The 27,464-nt window shown below is 45.7% G+C and overlaps 1 protein-coding gene across 2 annotated transcripts; it reads left to right on the top strand.

The window, feature by feature from the left end:
* Positions 1-234: 234 nt before the first annotated feature.
* On the top strand, positions 235-14,212 carry SLC20A1 (solute carrier family 20 member 1). Of its 2 annotated transcripts, XM_044663086.1 has the most exons (11): positions 235-371; positions 725-1,332; positions 1,429-1,569; positions 1,664-1,749; positions 6,810-6,906; positions 8,527-8,646; positions 10,025-10,291; positions 10,400-10,958; positions 11,063-11,248; positions 11,832-11,916; positions 13,035-14,212. In XM_044663086.1, the coding sequence occupies exons 2-11, from the start codon at positions 984-986 to the stop codon at positions 13,203-13,205; spliced, it is 2,061 nt and encodes a 686-aa protein (XP_044519021.1). In that variant the 5' UTR covers positions 235-371; positions 725-983; the 3' UTR covers positions 13,206-14,212. The 2 variants fall into 2 exon arrangements, with proteins under 2 accessions (XP_044519021.1, XP_044519022.1); XM_044663087.1 differs by lacking the exons at positions 11,832-11,916; positions 13,035-14,212 and having other exon boundaries at positions 10,400-10,953; positions 11,063-11,208.
* Positions 14,213-27,464: the final 13,252 nt, after the last annotated feature.

The following is a 27,464-nucleotide window of genomic DNA, read 5'->3' as shown; positions in this document are numbered from 1 at the left end:
ACCGGGCAAAGCCCGTGTCTCGCAGCTGACGAATCCGGTGGCTCGGTTAGGTCACGGGGCTCTGGAACGCTACTGCTCTGGGAGGTGCGGAGGAGGGTGATGTCACGGGAGGGCGTGTCCCCTCCGGGAGGAGGGGCGGGGCGCGCAGAGTCACGTGGGGCGCCGGGCCGGTTATAAGAGGGGCAGCCGGCAGCGTGCGCCGGCTAGGTGATGGCTGACGGGGTACCGCGTGGGTCTTCCTAGTAGCTGTTTCGGTTAGTCGCTCTATACTGGGTCGGCCTTCACGATCTGGGCGGGAGGCTTCGTTTCTTTCCGCTTTGTGCCTGTGAGGGTTCTGACCAAAGCCGTACTTCCGCCGCTGGTTCTCCTTGGTGAGTAGCGGGCAGTGCCGCCGGGCCGAGGTTGGGTCTTTTTGGCGGAGCCCCGTTCTGCCCCGTCGCCCATCCCCCGCCGGCCTGGGCGGCGCGCGCGGGAACCCGGCTTCCTGGCTGGGTCCGCGCGCTCTTTCTCTGGGTCCCTCCTCCTCCCCCTCCCGCGCGCGCGCGCTTCCTTCGCACTACGGTCGTGATGGGGGAGGGAGAACGCGCGCGGGCTTTGGGGCCCTGCCCATCCCCCTCCCGCCGGGAGCCCCCCCGGCTTCCTACCGCCGCCACGTGCCCACTCTGCCACCCTGGCCCCCAGAGAAGGAGGCAGCATGGCGCCATGGTCCGTTCTCTCCCCGCAGGATGCCCTTGAACCCTCGCTGTCGCCCGCCATGGCATCGCGCCCCCGTCTTGTAGCCTTGAGGAACCCCCAGAGCCGGCCGCAGCCTGAGATGCCCCCCAACAGCCGAGTATAGCGATAGCCCCCGAGCCGGGAGCCTGTTTACAGTATTTAATTGTATGTAATTACGTTATTTATTACCGCCTCCGCATACCTCATCCCACCGGCGCCCCCCCCTTGTTAGGACCCCCCGGGCCGGCAACAGCAGCGGTAGCAACAGCATGGCCACTATCAGCCCTTGGCCCCCCGCTACGGGGCTGCTCCCTACGGTGGCGTCCGCACTCACGCCCGAGTCCGGGATGGATCTGTGGATGCTCATCCTGGGCTTCGTCATCGCCTTTGTCCTCGCCTTCTCCGTGGGGGCCAACGACGTGGCCAACTCATTCGGCACGGCGGTGGGCTCCGGGGTCGTGACCCTGCGCCAAGCCTGTATCCTGGCCAGCATCTTCGAGACGGTGGGCTCTGTGCTGCTTGGGGCCAAGGTGAGCGAGACCATCCGCGAGGGCTTGATCGACGTTACGAAGTACAACACAACCGAGCTCATGGCCGGCTCTGTCAGTGCCATGTTCGGTAAGTGCGGCGGGAGGGGCCCCGGGCCAGGCTGGGGGTGACCGCTGGGGAGAGGGATCCCCTGCCGACCCAGCCCCTCCGACGCTTGTGTTGCAGGCTCCGCTGTGTGGCAGCTAGCCGCTTCGTTTTTGAAGCTTCCCATTTCCGGTACCCACTGTATTGTTGGTGCAACCATCGGCTTCTCCCTGGTGGCCACGGGGCAGGAAGGGGTCAAGTGGTCCGAGCTGCTGAAAATTGGTAGGTGGGCGCATGGGGGCCTCCACCAAGGGGGGGAGGAGGGGGCCCAGACTGGCGACTCCTGAATGCGGGGTCTTTTGTGCTTTGTTTCCAGTGTTATCGTGGTTCATCTCCCCCCTTCTTTCTGGCATCATGTCTGCAATCCTCTTCTTCTTAGTTCGCTCCTTCATCCTCCGCAAGGTAAGCAGCTTCCTTCGGCACTGCTTATCCCAGGTTTGGTTCTTTAGAATGGGCTTGACAGATCTACTTGTGGTTTGGGGGAAATGGAAAATCTTTCTCAACGCAGTCTCAACACTGGAGGCAGATTTAGAGATCAGTAACCAGTGTCTCACTCCCCAAAAGAAATACAGTCGGTGTTTCCGGATGATTTGGTTAGCAACATGCAAATTCTGTTTTCCATAACTCACTGGATTATGACTACAGTGTCATAGAATAGCATGGGATTTGCTTTTACAAAAGATGTTCAATCTAATCCAGTTCCCTCATTTGGCAGATAAGTAAAAGGGTTCAAAAAGGGCCAAATATTTGACACACCCAGCATGGGGTGGGGTAGGGGGGGTGCAGATCAAAAATTAGGTTTTCTGACTCAAGTCCAGTGGTGGGCTTTTTGCCTTTTTTTTCCCCCCACTTGAACACATGGCTGCCCTCATCCCCCTTTTCCAAATGGAGAACTGTTCAGCCTTGAACCTAGTTTCAAATGGGAACTCAAGTTTCCCTTTGGGGCTGATTATAAAATCACTTGCTCTTGTCAGACCTCAAATAAACAGATAGTTGGGGGGTTGTGCTTGTCCTGGTCTGCAGTTCTGTTTCCTTGGCGAGCAGCATTATGTTCTCAGAAGATTGTGTGCTCTGGATTGAGGTCCCAAATCAGAAATGAGAGATGGGAAGAATAAAATCTATTAGGTCATCTAGTCTCCAGGGAAGCAGGTTGATGAATTCCGATTGTCTGGCTTTAAAGTAACTGTAGGCAAAGATCTTGTGCCACTTTCCTGTGGAAACTTTGTAACTACTAAAAGTGATTGTTGTCACAAATTTCCCACACTGACTTTGACTGTTCTAAGTGGTCGGCTGCTGGTAACAAACCACTAGGGTAACTTAGCAACCGTAAAACTAGCTCATGCCAACTTGGACTGGCAGCTGGGGTCACTCGGCCTGGTTCCTGAAAGGTTGAATGGCATCCTGGTATGCTTCCAGGAAGAGAATAGTAAAAAAGGGGGGTAGGTTGTGGGCTCCTTTTTACCTCCTGAGAACACTGAGAAAATTGTAGCAGGTGTGTTCATTTGTTATGAAGACAAAATTTTCTCATCTGCTTCCAGATTTTCCTGATCCAAAAATTTTTTATTTCTCCAAATGTGCAGACGGATCTCACCTGTTCCACACATTGTAGCTATGTCTGATAATTGTTATAAATGAAATTAAAATAGACTAATTCCACAGTCAGATTCTGTTTCTGTGAGTAAATTCCTATTCTGAGGTAGAGCATCTAGGTGCTTCGGTTTAGGAGTTTTCAGTGTTTCAGAATTCTCGTGGCTTTTTGTTTTTCAGTCTTAAAATATCATAGGTTAGGTTTCTTGTTCATTTGAAATTTGGAGTTGGTCATTCTCCAGACCTTTTTCAAAATGCCTTCAGAAAGGGGAAGCTCTGTTGGATTATATAGATTTAACTCTGGTGGCCTTTTGGAGATACAGATACAGTGAAGTCTTGCAGTGCACCTTTAATGGACTTCATGGGATCATAGGATCATTTGTAGAATTGGAGTTCTGCCCTCTTGTCTTGGTTGAGAAGCAGGGACAATGGGAAACTCCTCCTGGCTCTTACTGCATATAGCTTTTCTGACAAAAAACTAGAGTCAAGGATTTCTCCCCTTCCCAGCACACAACAGCACTAGTTATTTGTTGATGCTAGGAACTGGATTTCTTGAGTGTCAGTGGGACATGTTTATAGATTTGTACATTTAAAATCTGAACAATTAGCAGAATAATCCCCCAGGCGTGGCATTTTTACATATGATTTAGGAAAGGGGAACAATGTGTTTTTACCCACATTTTGTATCTAGCCCAAGTGGCTGACTTCTAGTTGAATAACACCTGAATGGCTTCAAGTTGCTACATCTGAATAGTCTCCTTAGTTGGAGCTTCCAATGGATATACATTCTAGCTCTTTCTGACTTTGGCACTTTGGGGCTTGCTCCGAAGAGTCATTCATCCCTGCTTGCTTGACCTCTAAGATGCCGGATTTTGTTTTTCTTTGGGAGACAAATTTCTGTTCATCTGATTAGTTTCCGGACCTGTTTGGTTGCTGTGGAGTTCACATCAGGCAGCTGTCTTAAGTAGTGTTTGCACCTTGTTTTCTACTTGGTAAGAGGCTTAAAGTGAGACTTAATTCGAGCCTCAGCAAACATTGGAATGCCTGCCATGCCTAGAGTAATGTGGTAAGCAGCTAGAAACATGCTTTGGTGTAGTGGTTCAAGGATTATTTTTTTTTTAACATTATGACTTTTTCTTTGGGATCTTTCCCTCTAGAATAGTCAGTCAGTGACAAAGACAGGGACGTGCCCTGATTCTTTAGAAGTGCTTTGGTTTTCATTCTACTCTGATAATACCCTTGGAGAGCCCCCGGCAGGGATATTGACCTTTTTGAGAGTCACGGACCCCTCTGGCAGTCCCCTTTGACTCCTAAATGATGGTTTCCAATATATAAAGTAAAGTCCAAAGGACTACCAAGGAAAACCCATTATATTGAAATAAAGATACTTTTTTTTTTCTTCTTCCTCCAAGTGGTGAAACCCTTAAGAGGTCATGTGGCTAGACCTAGATTACTTCTTACTCAGGAGCATGGTTCAAGGTTCATTTTCACAGTAGTGCTCTCAGCTATGTATTTTGATAGGAACGGCCAGTTTTTGCCATCCAAGAGAACAAGATACACCTTATTTCACTCTAGGCTGTAGCGGTTCGCTTCAGTTTGGGGGCCCTTGGCCACAGAGGCCTGTCTGGAGAATTACCAATTGGGTTCAGTCTCCTTAGATTTGGCAGGGTGAGCAGAAGCAGTGAGGTGGCAGGGACCTCCATGCACCCTGTGTCTGAGAAAGCTTGAGAGGCGGCGATAAGAAAGACTTTCAGCACCTACTACTCTCGGGAGGAAGAAGCTTGGGAATGAGAGAAGCCATTTGCTTGACTTTTACTACTTTTGTAAAACCTTGTGAAGAAGGATGGGAAAGAGGAAAACTCAAACACTGAAACATCTGAGAGTTCCATTATTAAAGTAAACCATTTTTAGGATTAAGTTAGGAATTCTATTCATAGCATTGTCATTCATGACTGGACTGGAAAAAAATTAAATTTAATTATTTCATGGAGGAGAAATCTTGAAACACAAGTCTAGAGCTAGTTACACTATAGCCACCCGAAGAGGCATCATGGGTAGTTTGCTTTTGTGTCAGCTCTGGTAGGGGAAAGTTTGGCACTGGGGAGTCTAAGGGTGATAAACCTCTCAGTCTGGCTGTCCTAGATCCAGTCCACAGTTCCTGCTCCCCACACACAACTTAGAACAGGATGAGGCTCTGATTTATTTATTTTTTTTCTTTAATTGCACCCTGTTAACCACGTTCCTCTGTAAATTCCAAATTTCATCTGCCACAGCCTTTAATCTTTTCTGATCTGTTTCTTTAGTGTCACCTGGCCACATCGGTTGCATATAGCTGACCCTGTTCTTATTTGTTGTTAAACATTACATCTAAAACCTAGCTCAGACATAGAGAAATTAAGAGGCCAAAAAAGGGGTACCTAAAATTACTATTTGGAATATTTTTAACTAAAAGAATTTACTTTTCTGTTTCAAACTAATTGGTTATATAGTTTTCTTCCTAGAAGCTTCTGAATTCTAATCACCTTGGGGCTTTACATATTAAAAAAACAATAAAAGAGAATATCAAGACTAGAGTAGTACGCAGTTCTTTAGGATATGTGGACCATTCTGTCTCTCGAAGACATAGAATGAACAGGAACTGAAAAGAAACTCATTTGGAGGCTATATCAGCCTCTTGGAACTCCCATTAACCATTGGGTTTTGCTGTTTCTGATGTATCACAGAAAAAGTGAAAGTAAGTTTATCAATTTGAGAACTTCACAAAAGCAAGGGGCCAGCAGAGGTGCTTGTGCAAAAGGATTGCTGTCATTTTGAGGGACGGACTGTTCTTGGCAGACAGTTTCTAACTAGAAATTGTGGATTTCTGTATTCATGGTGGCGTTAAGACAAAACCTTTTTCCCAGTCAAAATTTCAAAAACTTGTTATGTAATCTAGTTCAATGTATGCAGTGGCTTGAAACTTGGTTTGTTTACGATTTTGTTAGACTAAATTCTCCAGTTGTTTTCTTGGAACATTTTTAACAAAGTATCTTTAGATAATTTGGCATAATCTTATTGCGTGGTACATATATTAAGTTATTTTGGGGAAGAAAAACATTAGGGAGTAAAAAGGGAAATGATAAAACCTGCTTTTCCCCAGGTCAACATTGAACTTCTGAATTTACCTTATTTTATTTTAAAGTCCTTCATCTTGATTCCTGGCCCAGTAGTATTCGGGCTGTTAAAATCAAGAGAATGCTAGAGAATGGGTCACGCTGAGTACATTATATCCATACCCGTCTTAGCAGATATTTTATGTGGCCTAGAGAGTTAAACTAGAAACGAATGACCAGGCTTTTGACCAGGCTTGGCAACTAACTACTAGAAATATATACAGGAAAGAAAGGAACTTGCTTAATGGGAAATTTTGTATGTACCCTGCTTATAGTTAGCCTATAAGCTTTTTTTTTTCCAGGATCCTTTTGAATAATTTTAAGACATTCTATGCTAAAATTATTGCTAGGTCATTTGTGTAGCAAGTCTGAGTAGAGGCACTGGCTGAAAGCACTTGCCACTTCTAAGTTCTGCCCTACCTTTTCACAGAAGAACAGGAAATAGAGATTGGTGTCCAAAGGGCCCTTCAGGCTTGTGACTTGGCCAGTTACTGACTGAGAGAAGGTTAAGTGAATTGCCCACAGACCCACTTTAAAGTCAGAGGAAAATTTGAACTTGGGTCTTCTTGCCATTTCTCTCTGCGATGCCCTGAATTACCATGTTTAGAACTAGGTAAACTATTTTATAGTAAACGTTCAGGCTCAATCTCATTCTGGGTTTATGAGTAGGCCTTGACTTCCATCACATATTTGCCTTACAATATGTAATAATTTGTTTTTCAGAGTGATCCAGTTCCTAATGGTTTACGAGCCCTGCCGGTTTTCTATGCCTGCACAATTGGAATTAACCTCTTCTCCATCATGTACACTGGAGCACCCTGTAAGTTCAGATGAAAATATTTAAATGTGACAATTGAACTTGGTTACAAACCTTGCATTAAATGCCCGATTTACCCCTTTTTGCTTTACAGGGCTGAAATCTCCTAGAAGGTGGCTGGCCTGTGCCCATTACAGAAGGCTGCAGGCTAGTGTACGCTGAGTTAACCTAGATAGTTTCCCAACCAGAGACCTGCTCAGATTCTAAAATCACTCCAGACCTTTCCTCTTTAGTGTTCACAGGAACCACCGATAATCTGGTCTTCTCCCTCCCTCTCTCCTCCTACCTATACTAAAAGGACTGGAATTGCTCAGGATCCTGGCTGCTTCCCGAAGAACCCTTAACCTTATTCAACCTCGGATAAATCAGTCTTAAGATTTGAGGTGTTGGATTGTCTCATTTCGGCCTCAAGTGGAATTCAGTTTCCTTGGTTTCGGTCCCTAAATTTTAAATCACTCCCCTGAATCTACTTGACTAAGAAGAGTTGGGATCTTTGACAGCTGGTGTGAGTGCACTTGGAAGAGGAGTTCATGCAGCTGAGAGAACTATTGGGAGACCACAGAGATTGGAATGGTGGCTATTTTGTTTTGACTGAGGCAGAGGATGAAGCTGGAATTCCTAACTTAGAGATCACCTTAAACCTTAAGGAAGGGGCATATTGGTTAACTGCCCCATAGGAAGATAGGAAAAGAATATACATTTACAGAGAACCCTGGGGCTTTCTTGCTTTAAGTCACTGCATGAAATTATCATTATTATTACTATTATTATTTTGGAAGGAGAGAGTGTTTCATGGGATAGTATTGGTCACAAATTTTAGCAATGCCTGCATTACTGTGTATTGCAGTAAAAAATCCTTAGCTATTAAGTAACAGAAACAGAATTGAGATCAGCTGAAGTAGATACTGTATAGTGTAATCCAGTCACCATTTGTCTTCTAGTTGAAGAAACTAAGCAGAGAAAGGAAAATGATTCACCCACAGCCACATTCATTTAGTGGCAGAACTGTTGGGTTTAGGAAATATAGCTTAGAATTTCAGCTTGCAAAGAACCAACATGAGGACTTTGAACATATTAGTGAGATTTTGGGAACTTGTACCAAAAAAAACCCAAACATTTAAAAATAGGTCCTGTGATAGACCACCGTCTTGCTTTCCTTTTTGAAAAAGATCCTAGGAAATTCAGATCAAGCTGACAATTACTAGATACTACTAGATGATGGAAATTAGCCTCTAGAAGGAAACACAGAATTGTAGGATGTCATGGCCCTTCGATGATTTTGATTTCATTGATCTCACTGTTGCTAACACAACCTTTAACTGCTCTCTCCTATCCCTTCCCTGCTAGCTGCAGGTCATCCAAATTCTTAACAGTCCTTAAGTCTTTTTCTGAAGAGGGAAAAGGAAGAATTAGCTTCCATTTGTTTTAGGTGTTTCCTTAGGTTTTTAAGACTTGAATTGCCTTTTTTCCAGAGGTCAGTTCACTTGTCTATTGCTAGCAGAGAAATTCCCACTGACCTTTAGGCCAATGAAGATCTAAAAACAACCCTCCTGAGGAGGGTTCCCCAGTGTTGCAGGGGGCTGTTGCCCTGGGGTTTTCAAAATCCCTTATTTTATCTCCTAGTGCTGGGCTTTGACAAACTTCCTCTGTGGGGTACCATCCTCATCTCGGTGGGATGTGCTGTTTTCTCTGCCCTTATCGTCTGGTTCCTTGTCTGTCCCAGGATGAAGAGAAAAATTGAACGTAAGTACTATGACATGAAAGGGAAATGTAGCCATTTGGACTTTTTGTTAGAGTTTAAAATAGTTTGAAACCTAGTGCCAGACTTCATATATCTTATATTTTGGAAAGTTGTATGAATTTAAAAATTCTGAAAGAGCCATGGGAAACACCCAAGTCACAAAATTTCACCCAGGGGAGAAAACATGTTTTTCTTACCTATTTATAGGGTTTAGTGCTTGGGGATTGAGGGACTGTAAAAAGGGAATCTAGGAGACATGAGAAATGGGGAGCTCTTTGGGGGTTGGTAGCCTTTTAGTGCTGCCAGTGATATAGGAACGGTTCTATCTGAAGAAACTGAATGACATAAAAATTAATTAGGGAAAAAACAAGTAAGGGATAGTGTCTTCAGTGGTAAACATTTGCAGTAATTGGGTACTGTGCCATTGCTGACTCAGGTGTGCTTAACTAAGCATTTTGAAATACTCATTTTTATTTAAGTGCTAATCTTATCCTTGAGCCCCACAAACCCCAGATTGGTGGTATGCATCTTCAGAGCATGAATTTTATGTGGCCTGTGAAGGCGGCCTACATTCAAGGGGGAGTGCAGTTTTAAACAGTTCAGCTAAATACTTGATTATATGACCAGCCTTTGAAGTTTTTGTCAGGTGCGGGGCTGTCGGTGTTCTTTGTCTAGTGGCTGGGTTTTTTCTTTCTTTACCTACCAGATCCAGAATTTAAGCTGTTCCATTTTCAGAGCAGTTCCTCCCCAGAAACTACATGACGCACACTGCAGTAGTGTGAGCAACCACACAGCACTGCGCCACTCACTGCTGCAGACCTGAGCAAGCCCAGGGGGAGGGCAGCCTCTGCTCGGCTCTCTGCCGGAGTCTGGCAGGCTGGGCCAGGCCAGGCCAGGCCCAGCCAGAGCTGGAGAGCAGCATCTTAAAAGTGTTTCCTGGTCTTAAACCCATCATGCTATGGAAATATTTTTTGTATTTTGTAGTTTGACCTCTGTAGCTAAAAACATTTTCAGCCTACTACATGGAGATTTAAGAAGAGAAGAAAGTAGTTGTAGTTGTGGAATCAGAGTGAGAATAGGGACTTGGATGAAGAAACTGGTCCTTTCTCAGGGTCTGAGGTTATGGCTTTTTGGAGTAAACTGGTGGCTAGTGATTCCTTTTCTTTAGGACCCCTTTCCTTGCCCTGACTAGAGGGACAGTCATCTGAGACAGCAGAGTGTCACACTCTTCCCTCATGACAGTATTTATTTGAGTGGAAGACTGGCTTCTTGAGCTACAATATGAAAGACTATTAATAACTGGAAAGGGTTGGATGAAGCCGACTATTTCTGAGAGAGGGAAAAGTCGATGAACTTTAACAACTCTTCTTGCTGCTGCAGGAGAAATCAAATCCAGTCCTTCTGAGAGCCCTTTGATGGAGAAGAAGAGTAGCTTGAAAGAAGACTCTGAGGAGGCCAAGCTCTCCCTTGGTGATGGGGAGAACAGGAACTCTGTTTCTGAAGTGGGGGCTGCTTCTGTGCCCCTGAGAGCGGCCGTGGAAGAGAGAACTGTTTCATTCAAGCTGGGAGACCTGGAGGAAGCCCCAGAGCGGGAGAGGCTTCCTAGCGTAGACATGAAAGAAACCAATATTGACCATGCGATGAACGGTGAGTTTTGTGGGTGCAGGTTTATGTGCCTAGACGGCATCGTAGGCGAGTTTGAAGTGGCCCGAGAGAGGTTTGTGTGTGCCCGTGTAACCCTTCCGTCGTTCTTAGGCGCCGTGCAGTTGCCCAATGGGAACCTGGTCCAGTTCAACCAAACGGTCAGCAACCAGATGAATTCCAGCGGCCACTACCAGTATCACACCGTGCACAAGGACTCCGGCCTGTACAAGGAGCTCCTTCACAAGCTGCACCTCGCCAAGGTCGGGGACTGCATGGGGGACTCGAGCGACAAACCCCTGCGGCGGAACAACAGCTACACGTCCTACACCATGGCCATCTGCGGCATGCCTTTGGATTCGTTCCGTGCCAAAGAAGGAGAGCCCAAAGGCGAGGAGATGGAGAAGCTCACCGGGCCCGCCTTGGACTCCAAGAAGAGGGTCCGGATGGACAGCTACACCAGTTACTGCAACGCCGTGTCCGACATCCACTCGGTGTCGGACGTGGATGTGAGCGTCCAGGTGGAGCGGGGCCTCGGGGACCGCAAGGGCAGCGGGGACTCCCTGGAAGAGTGGCAGGACCAGGACAAGCCCGAGGTCTCCCTGCTCTTCCAGTTCCTGCAGATCCTCACGGCCTGCTTCGGCTCCTTCGCCCACGGTGGGAACGACGTAAGGTCAGCCGCCTTTTAGTCTAGCGAGCCTGAAGGACTCGGGCAGGAAGCGAAGGGGAGGGTGGCCCGGCGGTGCTGACCCGTTCTGTTCTCTGCTTACGTTCTAGCAATGCCATTGGGCCTCTGGTCGCTCTGTATTTGGTCTATCAAACTAAAGACGTTGCTTCCAAAGCAACGACCCCAATCTGGCTTCTGTTGTATGGTGGTCTTGGTATCTGTATCGGCCTCTGGGTCTGGGGAAGGAGAGTTATTCAGACCATGGGGAAGGACCTCACGCCCATCACGCCCTCCAGGTAAGGGACACGTGCAGGGGGGGGGGGAGAAGGCCCCCTGGGGCCTTCCAGGTGTTAAATTGGTGTCATGTTTTATTCTACTGAAACTGGCCTGTTTTCAGGCTTCCTTTCTGTCGGTTAGTGTATATTCTCCAATAACCCGGCTCTTAGAATCTTAGAAAGCGTGAGCAGGTCCGCTCCTGGCCTGGGGGCCGAGTAACTGCCCTGTGAATAGATGGAGGGGTGCCAAGAGGCCTGGGCGTTGGCGAGTCTGCTTGGGTTTCATCTGTCCTTCCCTGGGAGCTAGAACGGACACATTTGCCAGAGCTGGCCATGGGGCCGGGCTTCTAGTAGAATTTAAAACACCCTTTAGATGCCTGCTGGAATCCAAGGTGGGAGATGTCCCTGCTTGATGCTAGTTTTTCTGTGTAAATTTGAATTGCAACAAAGGAAGCCTACTCTGCCTGAGCGGGCCTAACCTGTTATCCGATAGGGATTCTTTCAGGCCAGAGTGAGGCAGCTTAAACGGGTAATTGGAGAGGAGATCTTGACCCCAGTTTGGGTCACTCGCCTCTTCTGACAAGCCATCACTTTGTGTCCACAGCGGCTTCAGTATTGAACTGGCGTCAGCTCTCACCGTAGTCATTGCGTCCAATGTGGGCCTTCCCATCAGCACCACTCACTGCAAGGTAGGTACCGATCCGCCTGGCCGAGCAGGCCCGCCTCCTCCCTGGGCTCGGAAACACTCGCTTGTCATCTCCACCTTTGGTGTGGCAGGTGGCTTGCTGGGGTTTCTTCATCTGCTCTTCCCTTCACACACGCTTGCTCTGGGGGCCTGTAGTGGTCCCGAGGTGTGAGGGGGATGGACAGACAGCTCCTCCCAGGCTAGTATTTGAATACTTTGTAGACAGCTTCCCCGTAAGGAAGTCTCAGATGGGGACTTGGTTCCCGGGATGGGCGGGCAGGATTCTGATTCCGACCTTCACCCTGTAGTCTCTGGGCCACTGCTGCAGCCCTGCCAGCCCACGAGCTATGGAGGTAACACCTTGGAGTGCTTATTAGCCTGGTGTCAGGGCACAGTCAAGTGTGTGCCTCTAGGCTTCGCTGCCTTCCCCGTGGAATGAGGGAGCTGGGCCGCAGGATTCTGTCCTCTGCTCTGTTATCAAGAACATGAAGGAAGGCTGGAAATCCAAGAGACAGTTTGGTGTTCTCTTAGGTGTCAGGCTTGGGGAGTGAAACAGCCTGGGGAGGAACACAGATTTCCAACCAGAAAGGACCGTAGAGGGCAGCATTCCATCCAGCCTCTTCACTTTATAGGTGAAAAGATTTGCCCCCATCTTGGTGAGCCGGTGGTAGTGGGCCTAGGCCCAAGTGCTCTAGTACTGCCTGTGTTGTTTTGGATATTAAAGAATCAGAGCTTTGGAGCTAGAAGGGACTTTAGTGGCCATCTGATCCCTTATTTTTAGATAAGAGATCTGAGGTTCAGAGGACAAACGCCTTGTCCCAAGTTACACAGGTGGTGTCCAGCAGCATTTTTCGTTAATCCACTGGGCCCCATTTGAGGTCCATTTACATTTTGGGTCTCCCTCTTATTGACAACAAGATTAGACCTTGACAAACAGTATGAGTTGGTGTGCTTTCTAGAAAGCCTGGGTCAGGGTCTCGGCTGTCATTTCCTCATCTATAAAATAGCAGTTTTGCTCTACATTCCCTGTGAGAGCCCCCTTCTGACTGATCTCTCGTTCAGACAATATGATTTCTAGAAAATGAAACCTGTCGGGCACTAAATTTTGTGGGGGTTTTGCAGGTGGGCTCGGTCGTTTCTGTTGGCTGGCTTCGCTCTAAGAAAGCCGTGGACTGGAGGCTCTTCCGAAACATCTTCATGGCCTGGTTTGTCACCGTGCCAATTTCGGGGGTGATCAGTGCTGCTATCATGGCCCTCTTCAGATTTGCCATTCTCAAACCTGAAGCCGTTTGAGATCAAGTTCCTACCACTGCTTGGGACCACACTTACACATTCCTGCTCCCCAAAGAGTGACTCGAGAGGGCTGCCGAGGACTCCTCCGAAGAAAAAGTCTTCAAGTTTGGGGGGCAGTGGGAGGGAAGTGTCACTTGTGCTAGAATTGCTTTTGTGCTAAATATGACTTGTCTCAAAATTAGCTATGTAAAATAGCCAGGTTTCCACTGATTCTCATTAAGGTCCCCTTTCCTTCTGGGCTGTGAATTACTGTACATATTTCTCTACTTTTATATCAGGCTTCAATTCCATTATGTTTTGATGTTGGTTGTCACTGATGATAATCCCTTGTCATTTTGAGGACCACTCAGAGCCAGCTGATGTGTGTATTAAACAAAATAATAATGGTATGATCTGCTCTGTTAAGTTCACCAGATGTGAACAAGGGGCCTCACTGAAGTATTTTTAAATGGAAAATTCCCTGGGGAAATTATGCAGAGTTATAATTTGTATCCTGCATTAGTTCTAAGATAGTGGTAGGTTCCATGGCATATATGGGAACCACTTCCTTAACTGGAGGGAATGGTCCTGGGTTCAGGGGAAAATGAAATGGCCTTTCATTTGCCCTTCATTATTAAAAGTTTTCACTAACTTTATTTAATTTTTACTAAGGGGGAAGGAGAAGAGCCTTTGGGCTCTGATGGGTGGAATCCCTCACTTCCCTCAGGGAAGCCATTTCTTGAACCTATTCTAAAGTACTTTATTCCTGTTGGAGTTTGGGAAACCCTGAAAGGGGGGGGAAAAAAAAGAGTATTTCTGGTTTTGTGTTGAGTGTATGTAATTATATATCCCTTTTCCAGCACCTCCGTCTCACAACAATCTCCTCACTACCCTCTTTGTTCTACCTGCAGTGTAAGATGGATGAATGGGGTTGAATATGAATGACACACCAGTTAAATGGGACATACTACAGCAGTCCATGCTCATCTGTCTACCTCTAAATAAAATGCCTATGATTTTTCTAGAAAGTGGCTTCTGTCCATGTGTGGTGTGATCATCCTGGCACATGAATGTCACCTATTTAATGCTTCTGCTACCCTCCCAGGCTTCTTGTCCTGAGTGGTTGGTTGGTTGTCTGTTTGACGATGGTATCTTAGATAATAAGAGTTTTTAGAAGCACAGGCCAGCATGGCCCAAGCCCTGGTGTCTGGTACCTACTGTGAGGGCACAGGGACAAACTTGGGCTTTGATTGGACATCTAGACCAATGCGGTTCTGGTTCTAGTTCTGGGCCCAGGTGTAGGTTGCACATCTGAGTTACTTGTAGAGGGGATGCTTCTCTTGCCCTTTCTGGAGGCCCTTGTATGTGAACTGGTAGGAGAGCCTGTTCAGAGTCAGCCCTAAGGAGAAAGGCTATCTTCCTTCTTCAGGAAAGAGTTTTTTTAAACCCCGGAGACCAGACTAAAAGGAGGTGATAGGCCATCTGTCTCTTTTCCTGTGTCTGTCTGTCTCTTTGTGCCTGCTCCCCACCCTCTCCTTCCCCATGGAGGTGGAGCAGCCCAATGGAGAAATGTGCCAGAATACTCCACCTCAGTGTTTCTGGGCCAGAAAAGGCATTTTAAAGAGTTTTATCTCTGGCCTGGTGGGAAATTAACAAATGAATGACTTTGGGATAAAAGACCTGGTTGGAGTGAAATCTGGTCTCTACTGTAGTTGGCCTAGAACTTTAAATGGTTATGCCCTGCTTGAGGAAACTGCTGAACAGCTTTCAGAAAGCTTCTAGTCCTGACGTCGGCCTCATGGCAAGAACCACGATATTTCAAAGGGGTCAAGCTCATCCGTTCTGTGGGCCAATGTGGACGGATTAAACCTTTGGCAGCTGCTGCGCCTGCCTCCTTTGACCCTGGATTACCCGTTGATTTAGTCCCCATTCTAAATCTTATAATGTAAAAACACGGAAAGCAACTTCATTGGTAGTTTCTGGAACATTTCCTGCAAACGGCAGGGATCTGCTTTTGATGCTCACACAAATGCTTGAAACTTGAGCTGGTGACCCTTAATCCTCAAACGCATCTTCCCTATCTGGTTTAGTCTGCCAACAGTATTGGAACGTTTTCTGTGGACTTCTTGTGGGCTTGCTCAGGGCTTTTGTCGACTCCCAGATTCCCAGAGGAGGCCACACTAGTGGCTCCTTTGTCCTCTACCAAGGGTGAAGGCCTGAGCCAGAAGTCTTACTCCTGTACAACTCCTCTTGGGGTGTAATCTTTCCTGAAGAGTATTCTTGCCCAAGACCCAGATAGACGGGGAGGTAGGGGGCCTGCTATTTCTAGAAGTACGCAAATGCTCTCTTAATTGCAGGCTTGGGCTGAATGTCTCAGCGATGTTTCCCACTGTGATAATTGGAAAAATATAATTTTCAACTAATTCTCTGTGTCCTGCTTTGCAAAATACCAGCTGCCAGCTGGGCTGCCGCTTTGCTTCCTGAAGTGACTTACTCTTTTAGGCTTGCCCCTATTGATGAATAAAGGACAGTTAACAGAGATTTATCTGGAAGTATTTAAAAGACCAGAACTCCCATGCCTAAAGAAATCCTTTCTCTAGAAGTCTTAGTTCATATCTAACTTGGGCATCTTCCAGAAAGTTGATAGAGATCTAAAGTCTATACAAACTTTCTTCCTGTTTGGAGGTGGTTAAGGTTGTTATTAGGCCCAAATCCTTACAACACAGCAGTTCTGTGCCTTTCTGTCTTCAAGGAACACAGCTGTTTTAATGCACAAAATTACATAAAGGCCACAGGGGCTTTTTTTTTTTTTTAAACTCTTGCCCTCTGTTTTAGAATTAACATGCTGTGTTTTGGTTCTAAGGCAAAAGAGCAGTTAGGGCCAAGCAATGAGGGTTAAGTGACTTGCCCAGGGTCACACAGGAAGTGTCTGAGGACAGATTACAACCTCCTGCTTCCAGGCCCAGCTTGCTCTCCACTGAATCACCTAGTTGCCCCCTGCCAAACGGACTTGTGACAATCTTGCCCTTGATATTTAGAACCCCAGACGTTTTAGAAATCATCCTCTTTCTATCCCCTTCTTGTTTGGTCCCGTCTGACTCTTCTGTGACCCCCTTTGAACTATAGTCAGCAAAGATCCTGGAGTGGTTTGCCATTTCTTTCTCCAACTCATTTTACAGATAAGGAAACTGAGGCACGCAGTTAAGTGATTTGTCCAGGGTCACACAGCTAGTATCCAAAGGCAGATCTGAACTCAGCAAGAGGAATCTTCCTGACGGCAGGCCCCTGCCCTATGTATCATCTATAATACCTCGTACCCAGAGCAGGAATGCTGGTCATAAGCAGAAGTTTGAACCTAGGCTTGCTTCTGATTGCAATGGTGAGAGCCCAAGTTTTAGATTTCTGTTCTAATATAACTGGCAAGATGTTAGCCAGAGATGGAGCGAGTTGAGCCACTTTGCTTCTAGAGCACTCCAAGAAAATGACCCCCAATCCAAATCCCCCCCTCAATGATGCCTTTGTGATTGGGCAACAGCAGACCTTGTTTCCTGCTTGCCACGTGTGGGCCCCAACCCATAGGTTCCAGCAGGTGTGGAATGAGACTGCCCCAGCGGGGAGCGAGCTCTCCTGGGCCACAGAGAATTCCTGCTCAGTAAGACCAGAGATCTGGCCGAGGGCAGCCGGGGACCGTCCCAAGGAGGGTTTGGAGGTCCAACCCTGAGAAGGGGATTCCAGGCATCCAAGCGAAACATTCCACTTCAGTGTCCTTCCCTTTCCTCGTTGACAAAAATGATAACTATACCTGTGAGCCATGAGCGGCACGAGAGGAAAAAACCTTCCTCTCATGGTTCCCACTTTGGAGGGGAAAATGCTGACGGTCTTAATACAGTATGTGAAAACATGGAATAAAAATGAAATGATCGCTGGAGAGGTAAAGGCAATTATTATACCCCTCTTGGAGTCAGTGGCAGGGAGCTGGGGCAAAAGACAAGAGGAGGAGGGATGGGGTTTAGGTCTTGGCGTTTGGGTCCCTTGAGCACACACTGGGAAGACGAATACTATTCCTCTGGGGCAGTGGATTTCTCTAGGATCTGGAGATGAAGGAAGCCAAAGGGGGCACATTTACCAGTGATTCGGTAACCCTGCCTTGAAAATCCTCAGGAAGGAGGAGAATGCCACGGAGGACAAGCTGCCCCTATTTGACAAGTCCAAGAAATGCCACCACTGTGCATCCATGGACCTGCCCCTCCTGAGGTGAACAGGCAGTAGGAAGAAAAACAGTCATCGCAACTTCAGATCTCTTGGGAGCAAATATCCTGGGAAGGCCTCATATCCTACGATGCCGAATTTTTCCTTTTAGGGGGGCCTAGCCGAAAATGGGAACGGGCCGCCTGGAGGGGGTCGTCCATAGTCTCCAAATGGAGGGTGTCGAGGTCTAGATGTTCCCTTCTAAGGATTCTCCGTCCTGTTTGCTCCCAACTGGATAGCTTCTGAGAGAAGATGCAGGTTGGAAGATCCCTGTTGTTAAACCTTTGACCTTTTGCCCATAAAAAAGGGGCTAAGGGAGAAGATGGGAAAACTCCCTTCCTGTGGATCTCGAAGCTTGCCTACAGTGAGGTTTATATGATTGGGCTCCAGTAGCAAACAGGGATAAATATTCAATTTTGTAAAAACAGCCTGGAGTCTGTAAAGGGCAGACGCTCATGACCGTGGGATGACCAGCATGACATTTGGTGATCCTCGAGCAAGGAGCCTTGGAAGTGGTGCCCAGCCTAGACCCTCAGCATCCCCCCTGGCCGCTGAAAGGGCCCACTTCTTCCCGAGGTTTCTGTTGGGGAATGTTTCATTCTCTTCTGTTGAAATCCCCCTTCTGCCGCATGCCAAGACTTTCCATTTATTTTATCTGCTTAGATGTGGCCAGTCTATAGAGCAGGAGGCTTCTTAGCTTGGTGTTTGTTGCAAACACCTTTTGGCAATCTCATGAAGCCAAAGGCTTCCTCTCCATAGTAAAGGTATAGAATATAGAAAATGATAAAGGATGCCAATTAAACTGGAATTCAGTTATCAAATGACTAAAAAAAAAAATCTTACAGATAAGACAGAAGAGCAGTAACAGCTAGGCAGTTGGGGTTAAGTGACTTGCCCAGGATCACACACTAGGATGTGTCTGAAGGCAGATTTGAACGCAGATTAAATCCAGAACCAGGTCCTGACTCCAAGCCTCGTGCTCTAGCTACCTAACTCTACGGAATCAATGATTAAAAAAAAAAATTCATGCCCCTGGGTTAAAAGTCTCTACTAATACAATTCCTTTTTTGGGTAATCCAAAGCAAAAGGTACCAACAGATGGGAGGACTGGTCTGGGGCAGGCCAGCAGTTAGTCCCGGTGGAAGGGGGCAGGGGGCCACGTTGGCCATCTAAGGAGCTGACTTTTGGGTTTCTGGGGATGAGAAGAGGAATGGGAGAAAGGGCAGAAAACAAGACTTGTGGGATGTGGCTGATGAAATCCAACTTTAACCTATTTTACTAACGTTTTATTTACAGGCAGTCAGATATGTGTGACTTTCTTTTTGGTTCTGATAGAATGAGAGGAGCAAAGACAAAACCAGCCCAGACACCAGACCTGTCTCCCCTGTAGTTCCTCAGAACCCCTCAGCAGGTGCCACGAGACCTGTCGGTCGAGGCAGTTTCCTCGACGGGTTCCTCTGTGTCAGCCTGACCAGCGGGCCAGCGAGGGCTCCCTGGGAAGGGCCAGCCGCATCATGGGGTCCCGGACAGATCCGGGTCCTGTTCTCTTGCTCCTGTTCTAAACTCAAATTGCTCCTGGGCCAGATTGCCTAAAAGGGTCCTCTGTGTGCCGTGGCACCTTTCCTGAGAGCCCAGCGATGTGCTGGGAGAAGGCATCATTAGAGCTTTGAACCCTGCTCTGCTCCGGGGCTCTGGGGCTCCAGTTCCCCATCACACGCCTCCTCTGTGCTGGGGAGAAGAGGCTGATGGAAGGACCACCCTAAACCTATTGTTTTAGGCTTGTGGGGTAAAAACAGCCAGTCCCTTCTCATTCCACATCTGGGTGGGGAAGGCTCTGACTTAAAGGAGATGGGCTACCTGTGGAGGAATGAGGGTGGCATCCGCATTCCCCTCCCTTTAAGGGGTGGAGGAGGTGGGAAGCGTGGCAGCTACAGGCGAGAGTGCCAGGTCAGGCCAGGCAGAGGGCACCGAGGAGCCTGCTGTGCCCAACGTCTCACTCAGAGATGGGTCTGCTTAGCCCCAGCGTTTGAGCCCTCCCTTCATGAGCTGGTCATATATTACAGATACCTTCAGGGCTTCAACTTCCCTTAGTTCTGGGGGGTTTTTCCCCCAAAAAAACTTTACCTTCTTTACCTTCTCTCCTTCCTAGCTGTGTAACGCTGGGCAGCCACTTAAGCCCTGTTACCCAGGCCTTACCACTCTTTGCCTTGGGACCAGATTCTAAGACAAGGCAAAGGTTTAAAAAACAAAGGAAAACCCAGTGGAATTGTTCCTTGGCTACGAAAGGGGGGTGGGAGGAGGGGAGGGAAAGAACATGAATCATGTAACCATGGAAAAATAGTCTAAATTAAATAAAAATTTTCAAAAACAAACAAACCCCTTTATCTTCTGTCTTAGAATGGATATAAGTATCTGTTCCAAGACACTCAGGGATAGTCAATTGGGGTTTAGTGACTTGCCTAAGGTGACATGGTTAAAATGTGTCAGAAGTCACATTTGAACCCAAGACCTTCTGTCTCCAGACAGGACTCTCTATCCTCTAAGCTACTCAGCTGCCATAGTGTGTAGATGGCTCTTTCCTTGCCTCTTTCTCATGACCCAAGCTGGAAGGCTGCTGCTGTCCAGCAAATCCAGATAATCCTCTGATTGGTGCAATTTTTGACGAGCTTGGAAAGTCCCAACCCCTGACTGTAAATATCTTATTCCATACATAATGCCTGAAATGTCTTCTTTGGAAAAAAAAACAAAACAAAAATATTTTATTTGTGTTAAGTCATGTCAGCTGGGAAGAGCCAAGAAATAGTCCTGATTTTTAAAAGTTCAGCTCCAGGGACTGGGGCAGGGTGTTGGGGCATCCTAGGAAGGAGACGGGATGAAAGCTTGCTGGAGAGAAGGATGAGAAGCAGCCAGGCAGAGAGGGAGGCTGCATCACTTCAGGCCCACTGTTTTATTCCCAGAAGGCATTCTGCATCCTCCATGGCCCAAGACATCCCGGACCTTTAGACCAGGGAAGGGCTTTCAAGAACTTGTCCAGTCCAGTCTCCAGGGGCCCTTTTCATCCTGAGCTTAATTTGGGCCTCTTCAGTGAGCTCCTTCCACCATTCTCTCATCTCTTCCTCCCAAGTTCTGTTACTTTGTAATCCCTGGGCGGAGGGACAATTCAGGCAAGAGGCTGGGGAAAGGGAGATGAGAGCACTGGACCAGACAGATGTGGGAAGTCCAGGGGCATTAGGCAGAGGTGCCAAGTTCCCTGTGAGCACAACAGCACCATGGTCCATTGTGGGCAAGGATTGTCTTTTGCTTTTTTTATATCCCCACCATTTAGCCCAGTGCCTGGTACATAGTAAAAAAATAGAATATTTTTATAGAATAATAGAACTATATTAGGAAATAGAAATCAGAATATTTTTATAGAATAATAGAACTATATTAGATAATAGAAATCATAGAATATTTTATAGAATAAAGAAACACATTAGAAAATAGAAAATAGAATTTTTATAGAATAATAGAACCATATTAGGAAATAGAAATCAGAATATTTTTCTAGAATAATAGAAATATATTAGAAAATAGAAATCATAGAATATTTTTCTAGAATAATAGAAACAGAAAATAGAAATCATAGAATTTTTATAGAATAATTGAACTATTAGAAAATAGAAATCAGAATATTTTATAGAATAATAGAACTATATTAGAAAATAGAAATCATAGAATATTTTATAGAATAATAGAAATATATCAGAAAACAGAAATCATAGAATATTTTTATAAAATAATAGAAATATATTAGATAAGAGAAATAATAGAAAAATAGAAAAAAACAACTTTTTTTTTTCTTTTCAAACCCTTACCTTCCATCTTAGAATCAGTACTCTGTATTGGTTAATTGGGATGAAGTGACTTGCTCAGGGTCACCCAGCTAGGAAGTGTCTGAGGTCACATTTGAACCCAGGACCTCTCATTTCTAGGTCTGGCACTCTATCCACTGAGCTACCTAAGCTGCCCCTAAATTGTGCTTTAAAGGATGAGGAAGAATTCTGCAATGAGGAAAGTCAGCAGGGCATGAGAACAGAAAGGCAGCTGTGAGGAGAATAGTCCAATTTTGCTCAAGAATAAAAGTGTAGGAGGGAATCTGAGAGGATGGAAGGGAATGTACATTTATTAAGTGCCTACTATGTGCCAGGCACTGTGCCAGGTGCTTTACAAATATCATCTCATCTGGTAATAAAACTGAAAAGGTCAGAAGATGCCAGATTTTGCATGGCCTTCAGTTCCAAGCAGGGAACGTGGAATTTGGCTCAATAAGCAACAAAAAGCCAGTGGAAATTTTAGAGCATTAGAAAGACTCCCCTGAACGAGAAAAAGAATGTCAGAAAGATGGTAAAGAGTCTCTTTAAACCTGGAAGGAGCCTCAGAGGTCACAGAGTCCAATCCCTAATTTTCTACATGAACAGAGAGGCTGGGACTTTGTTTAACCTTGGGAAGGAGTTGGGGTTCCAACCTAAGTCTTGTGGATACCAACTAATGCTGTCTTCCCTATGGAATCTCCTTATCTTTCCAGGTAGGAGATAACAGATAAGAAGGGTCCCCTGATCTGGCTTCTCCTGTTATCTTCCTGGCTTGCCATCCATCCGAGAAATCAAGCTTCTGGAAAGGGCAGCAGGCAGATGCTCTGTGGCTTCCCAGACCAAAACCTCCTTCCCTGATCCTCGCTCCTCTCTATGTTCTCTGCCACAGCAGGGGCTGCCTCATTTTTGCATTTGTAGTCCTACATTTAGTTCAATATGTGGCTTGTTGTTGTCAGTCCTGTCCTGACTCTTGTGACCCCTTTGGGGGTTTTCTTGGCAAAGATACAGGAATAGTTTGCCATTTCCTTCTCCAACTCATTTGACAGATGAGGAAACTGAGGCATACAGCTGTAACTGTCTTGCCCGGGGTCACACTGCTACTGAAGTGTCTGAGGCTGGATTTGTCCTCTGGTCTTCCTGCCCTCAGTCCTGGCCCTTTTATCCACTGTACCACTTAGCTGCCCCAATCCCTGGCATCCCTGGCATTAATAATAGGTTCCTTCTTTTCCTTTCCTTTCCTTTCCTTCAGTTTCTTTTCTTTCTTTCATTCATTTATTTATTGAAACCCCCTGAAAGGACTGTGATGGTAGAAATAGAAAAGAAGAGCCTGATTTGAATGATTGTGTAGGAAAATAAAGCAGACCCTGCCCCTAAACACCTCTCTGCTGAACTGGAAAAGCCCCAGGAGGGCCCAAAGGCTGGGGGTGAAGTGAGAAGGAGGAGGGTCCTTAGAGAAAGTTCTATCCTGCCCATTCTCCCCTTCCCAAATGCCCCCCTCCCCATCCACCGTCCCAGTTCTGAAGTCTTAACAATCCACAGAGCCCTTGAGTTTTCCTGCACCCCATTCTTGGTCTGGGCTCTCTTTGGAGGAACGGCCCCTCAGCCCTTATCTCAGGCCCTTTCGGCTAATCTGCCTCCAACAGCAGGCTGCCCACCCCACCCAGCAACACAGGGACCCTCCCTGCCCCCTCCCTTCCCTCGGGAGACTCTGTATACAACATTGGGCTGAAAGCCACAGACTCCAGGATACTGACTCATCCAGTCAAGATGGCGCTAGTAGTGGTGGACTTAGAGTGGTGGCAGCAGCAGCAGGTCCTCCTTGAAAAACTACAACAGCTACTTGGCAAGCCTTGTGTGATTTTTCTGTTAGAGACATTTTAGAAGTCTACCTTTTCTTCTTACCTGTCCTGGTTTTCTTAGTTCTAGGCAGCTGGATAACACAGTGGATAGAGCCCCGGACCTAGAGTCAGGAAGATCTGAGTTTGAATCCTAACTCAGGCAAGGCCCAATGATATAGCTCTGGACAAGTTACTTTGCCTCTCTGTCTGCCTCAATTTCTACATATGTAAAATGGGAGTTGTGAGGATCAAATGAGATGCTATTTGTAAAGCTTATTAAGAGGTAGCTAGGTGGCTCAGTGGATTGAGAGTCAGGTCTAGAGATGGGAGGTCCTGGGTTCAAATTTGCCTCAGACACTTCCTAGCTGGGTGACCCTGGGCAAGTCCCTTAACCCCCATTGCCTACCCTTACTGCTCTTCTACTTTAGAACCAGTATACAGTATTGATTCTAAGGCAGAAGATAAGGGTTAAAAAAAAAAAAAAAAAGGAAAGAAAGCTCATTGCAAACCTTAAAGCATTAGGTAAATAAAAAGATAAATATCAGATAAATTAAAATTAGATAAAGTGTTCTCTATCTCCACCCCAAAGCTGGGCCATTTAGTAATAATTCAAAGCACCCTTTGTTTTTCTTTATCTCACTAGTGTTTCATCTTAACCTTATAAGGTAAAGAGTGCAAATATTATCCCCATTTTACAGATTAGGCTCTGAAGCACAAACAGAATAAGTGTATTGTTGACAGTCACATAGCAAGATAGTGGGGAAAGCCAAGACTGGGTTTCAGACAACCCAAGAATTTTTATTAGATATGATTTCGGGATAATTTTATTATTAATTCAATTTAATTTTCATTGGTTAATATTTAATTTTATTTAGAGATTTACTAGAGGTTATTTTGTCTTCTACACATGGAATGTGTCACCAGGGAGAACTGGCCAGTCTTGTCATCAGAGCATTGGCAGAGCCTGGGCAGAGACAGGAGGCATCGTGGGGAGTCTGAACATCCCTAGAAAAAGCCTTCCCAGGAGCGGCCTCTCCAGTGGCGACTAAAGTCTCAACCCAATATGTCAGCTCTCTTGTTCTGCCTAATGCAAGGGGCCAATTATCACACGTGAACTTCTGCTCCTGGCTCTGCCACTGATAAATAGGACCTTGGGCAGATTATTAGACTTGTCCGGTGCTCAGTTTTCTTATCTGTAAAATAGGATCATTAGGCCCATTGGGGAGCTCATTTTGAGCACCTCCTCTGCACCCAACCAAGTCCTGAGGTCTTTAGAAATGGGGCCACCTTGCCTAGCCTCTGTGGAGGCAGAAGAGCACAAAGCTAGCATGGAATTAACCAGGCCATTCGTGGAAACAGATCCCAGCCACAGACTCCCAGGAATTCCTAGGAACAATAGAGAACATCCATCACCCCCTCACTTTACAAAGACAGAAACTGGACACCATTTCTGCTTGTTGGAATCCAGCATTTCTTGGAACAACTATTAGATAAGCCACAAGCCCTTTGCTCTATGTGAAGGAAAATGTGGAATAGCCACGAATCCTCGACTATTTTTTATTTTAAACCCTTTCCTTCTATCCTACCATCAATACTGTGTATTGGTTCTAAGTCAGAAGAGCAGTAAGGGCTAGGCAATGGGGGTGAAGTGACTTATGTAGGGTCATCCAGCAAGGAAGTGTCTAAGGTCAGATTTAACACCCAAGACTTCCCATCTCTAGCCCTGGCTCTTGATCCACTGAGCTACCCAGCTGCCCCCAAATCCTTGGGTATTATATGTGTTATATATCATATATATTAATATTTGTACATTGTATATTATAATAATGTGTTATTATAAATGTTATATATCATATAATATAAATTATATAATATAAAATTATTTATAATATACACAAATATACAAATTCAATACAGTATTCATACATAATACAATCCAGAATTCAAATATAATAATACATATATGAAAAATAAAGTATATATTATAATACATTATAATAATATATAATATAAATTATATAGTGTATTATAATATATCATATACGATAATGTATAATAATATATCATAACATTTATGTTATATAATATATTATATATAATTTAATGTATTATTATATATAGTATAAATTTTATATATTATATAATGTATAATATAAAATATATAATATAATGCATTATAATAGATAATATAAATTATATAATGTATTATATAATATATTATGCACTATATACTATATCAAAATATATTATGACTTGTATGTTATATAATATCAATTATATATAATATAATGTGTTATAATAATATGTGGCATATAATTTATATATTACATAATGTATTATATATTATATAATATATTATAACGTATTATAATATAACTTTTATGTTATATGATATAAATTATATATAATATAATATATTAGAATAACAGTATAAATTTTATATATTATATAACATATAATATAAATTATATAATGTATTATAATAATGTATATTACATATAATATACTGCATTATAAAATATAACTTTTGCGTTATATAATGTATTATAGTAACAGTATACGTTTTATATATCATGATGTATAATATATAATATAAACTAAATAATATACATTATTATTAAGTGTATGATAATTATATATATATTATATAAATTATACCTATAATATTTGTCCTTCTAGATTGTAACCCCACAGAGGCGGGCGGCAGGAATCTCTCCTAGAGCTGTATAAAAGTCTGGAAGACAGAAACAGGGATTAAAAAGGAACCCAAACAGGCATCAAACAGCATTTCGAGGGGGATGAATGGGTCGCACACGTGAGACTGACCCCAAGAAGGCCAGAGAAGAGCCCAATTGGGGGAAACTGAAGAAGAGAAACTCTCTGGCTCCATGGCCCAACAGGGGCTCCTTTGTTCCTCTAGCCCTGGTCAGGGCTCCCCGGCGAGCCTGCCTCCAGTGTCCTCCTTCCCAAGAGCAAACACTGGCTTCAGGGTCAGGGCAAAATCGAAATGGATGGAAGCGGCTTACATTTGGCCCAGAATGGTGTCCAAATTGGCTTCAAACGCTCTTGGGGAATCTCGGAAACAGGAGAATTTGAGCTGAAAGGGATGGGAGGATCACTCAGTCTGGGAGCGTTTAACCCGGGTCTCAGGGACCCCCTTGGAGGCATGGCAAAACCTCCACATTCCTTCTCTTGCAATTCTTTTAAGCCAAGGAAATGATGCCTGGCAGGGAGAGGTGAGTGGCAGAAAGGACGGCTGGATGGCGGTGCTCCCCTCCCCGCTCAGGTTCCCAGACCCCTGGCCTGAAGCCCTGAAATGTGGCTGTTAGATTCCTGGGTTAAGAACCCCGGATTTAGGTCCATCCTTTTCTATTTTACACGCGAGGAAACCGAGGCCTGAGAGAGTAAGAATTTGTTTTTTTGCATTTTATTTCTTTTTATTAGGGTTATCTTCGAACTCTGGCCTACTTGCTCAAGCTGGACTGAGCCCTTTGACTGGTTCTGCGCAGCTTTTTCTGCTTCAGATGGGTCCTGGCTGCAAATCTCTGTTGCCTGCCCCAGCCTGTCCCCCATCCATTGTGGACTGTCCCAGGAGGAGCCTCTTGTCCAGGCCTGATCCCTCTGGCCAGGCTCAAAGCTTCCTGAATGCAGCTCCCTCCAGCCAAGCTCATCCTTCTTCTCCGCAGCTCCCAGCCAACCCCGGCCCCTGCCTCTGTCACCACCTCCTCACAGAGCTCCGGGTGTCCTTAGCTTGGCGGCAGGAGCTCCTGCCAACACCCAGCCCTTTCCTCAGCTGCCAACCTCCACCCCCCTCCTCAGCCCATCTGCTGCCAAGGCTAATGCCACCCCCTGAGGCTTGGCATGCTTCTGAGAATTCAGCCTCAGGGCACCCAAGATCTAGAAAAACAGACAAAGGGCTCTGGGGAGGAGGAAGAGATTGGGGAGAATGCCCAGGGAGTATGCCAAGGAGGAGGGTCGAGGAGGCAGGCTGAGACTGCCTTCCATCTGTTAACTTTGATGGAGACCTTCACTCCTGGCCTGGGGCTTCCCTGTCAAGCCTGTCCTCTGCGCCAAGGGCAAAGGGGTCTTCCTAAAACCCATCCCACAGCAACTCCTGTGTCCCTCCAAAAGCTCCGGTGGCTCCCTATTACCCCTCAGCTCACTCTATCTGGCATTCACAGCCTTTCATAGTCCCCCTTTTTTTTCTCCCCACTTTAAGAGTCTTCTTACACCTTTCACTCCTCCGGCACAAGGCTCTGAGTGGAGGCCTAGTCAGCCCTGTTCCCCCTTTTCCTTAATTAAAGAGTAGCTTTTCTAACTATTTCATAGTTGTGTGTTTT

Source organism: Gracilinanus agilis, chromosome 2 (genome assembly GCF_016433145.1).
Source record: "Gracilinanus agilis isolate LMUSP501 chromosome 2, AgileGrace, whole genome shotgun sequence".
NCBI lineage: Eukaryota > Metazoa > Chordata > Mammalia > Didelphimorphia > Didelphidae > Gracilinanus > Gracilinanus agilis.
This window is presented reverse-complemented; position numbering and strand designations above follow the sequence as displayed.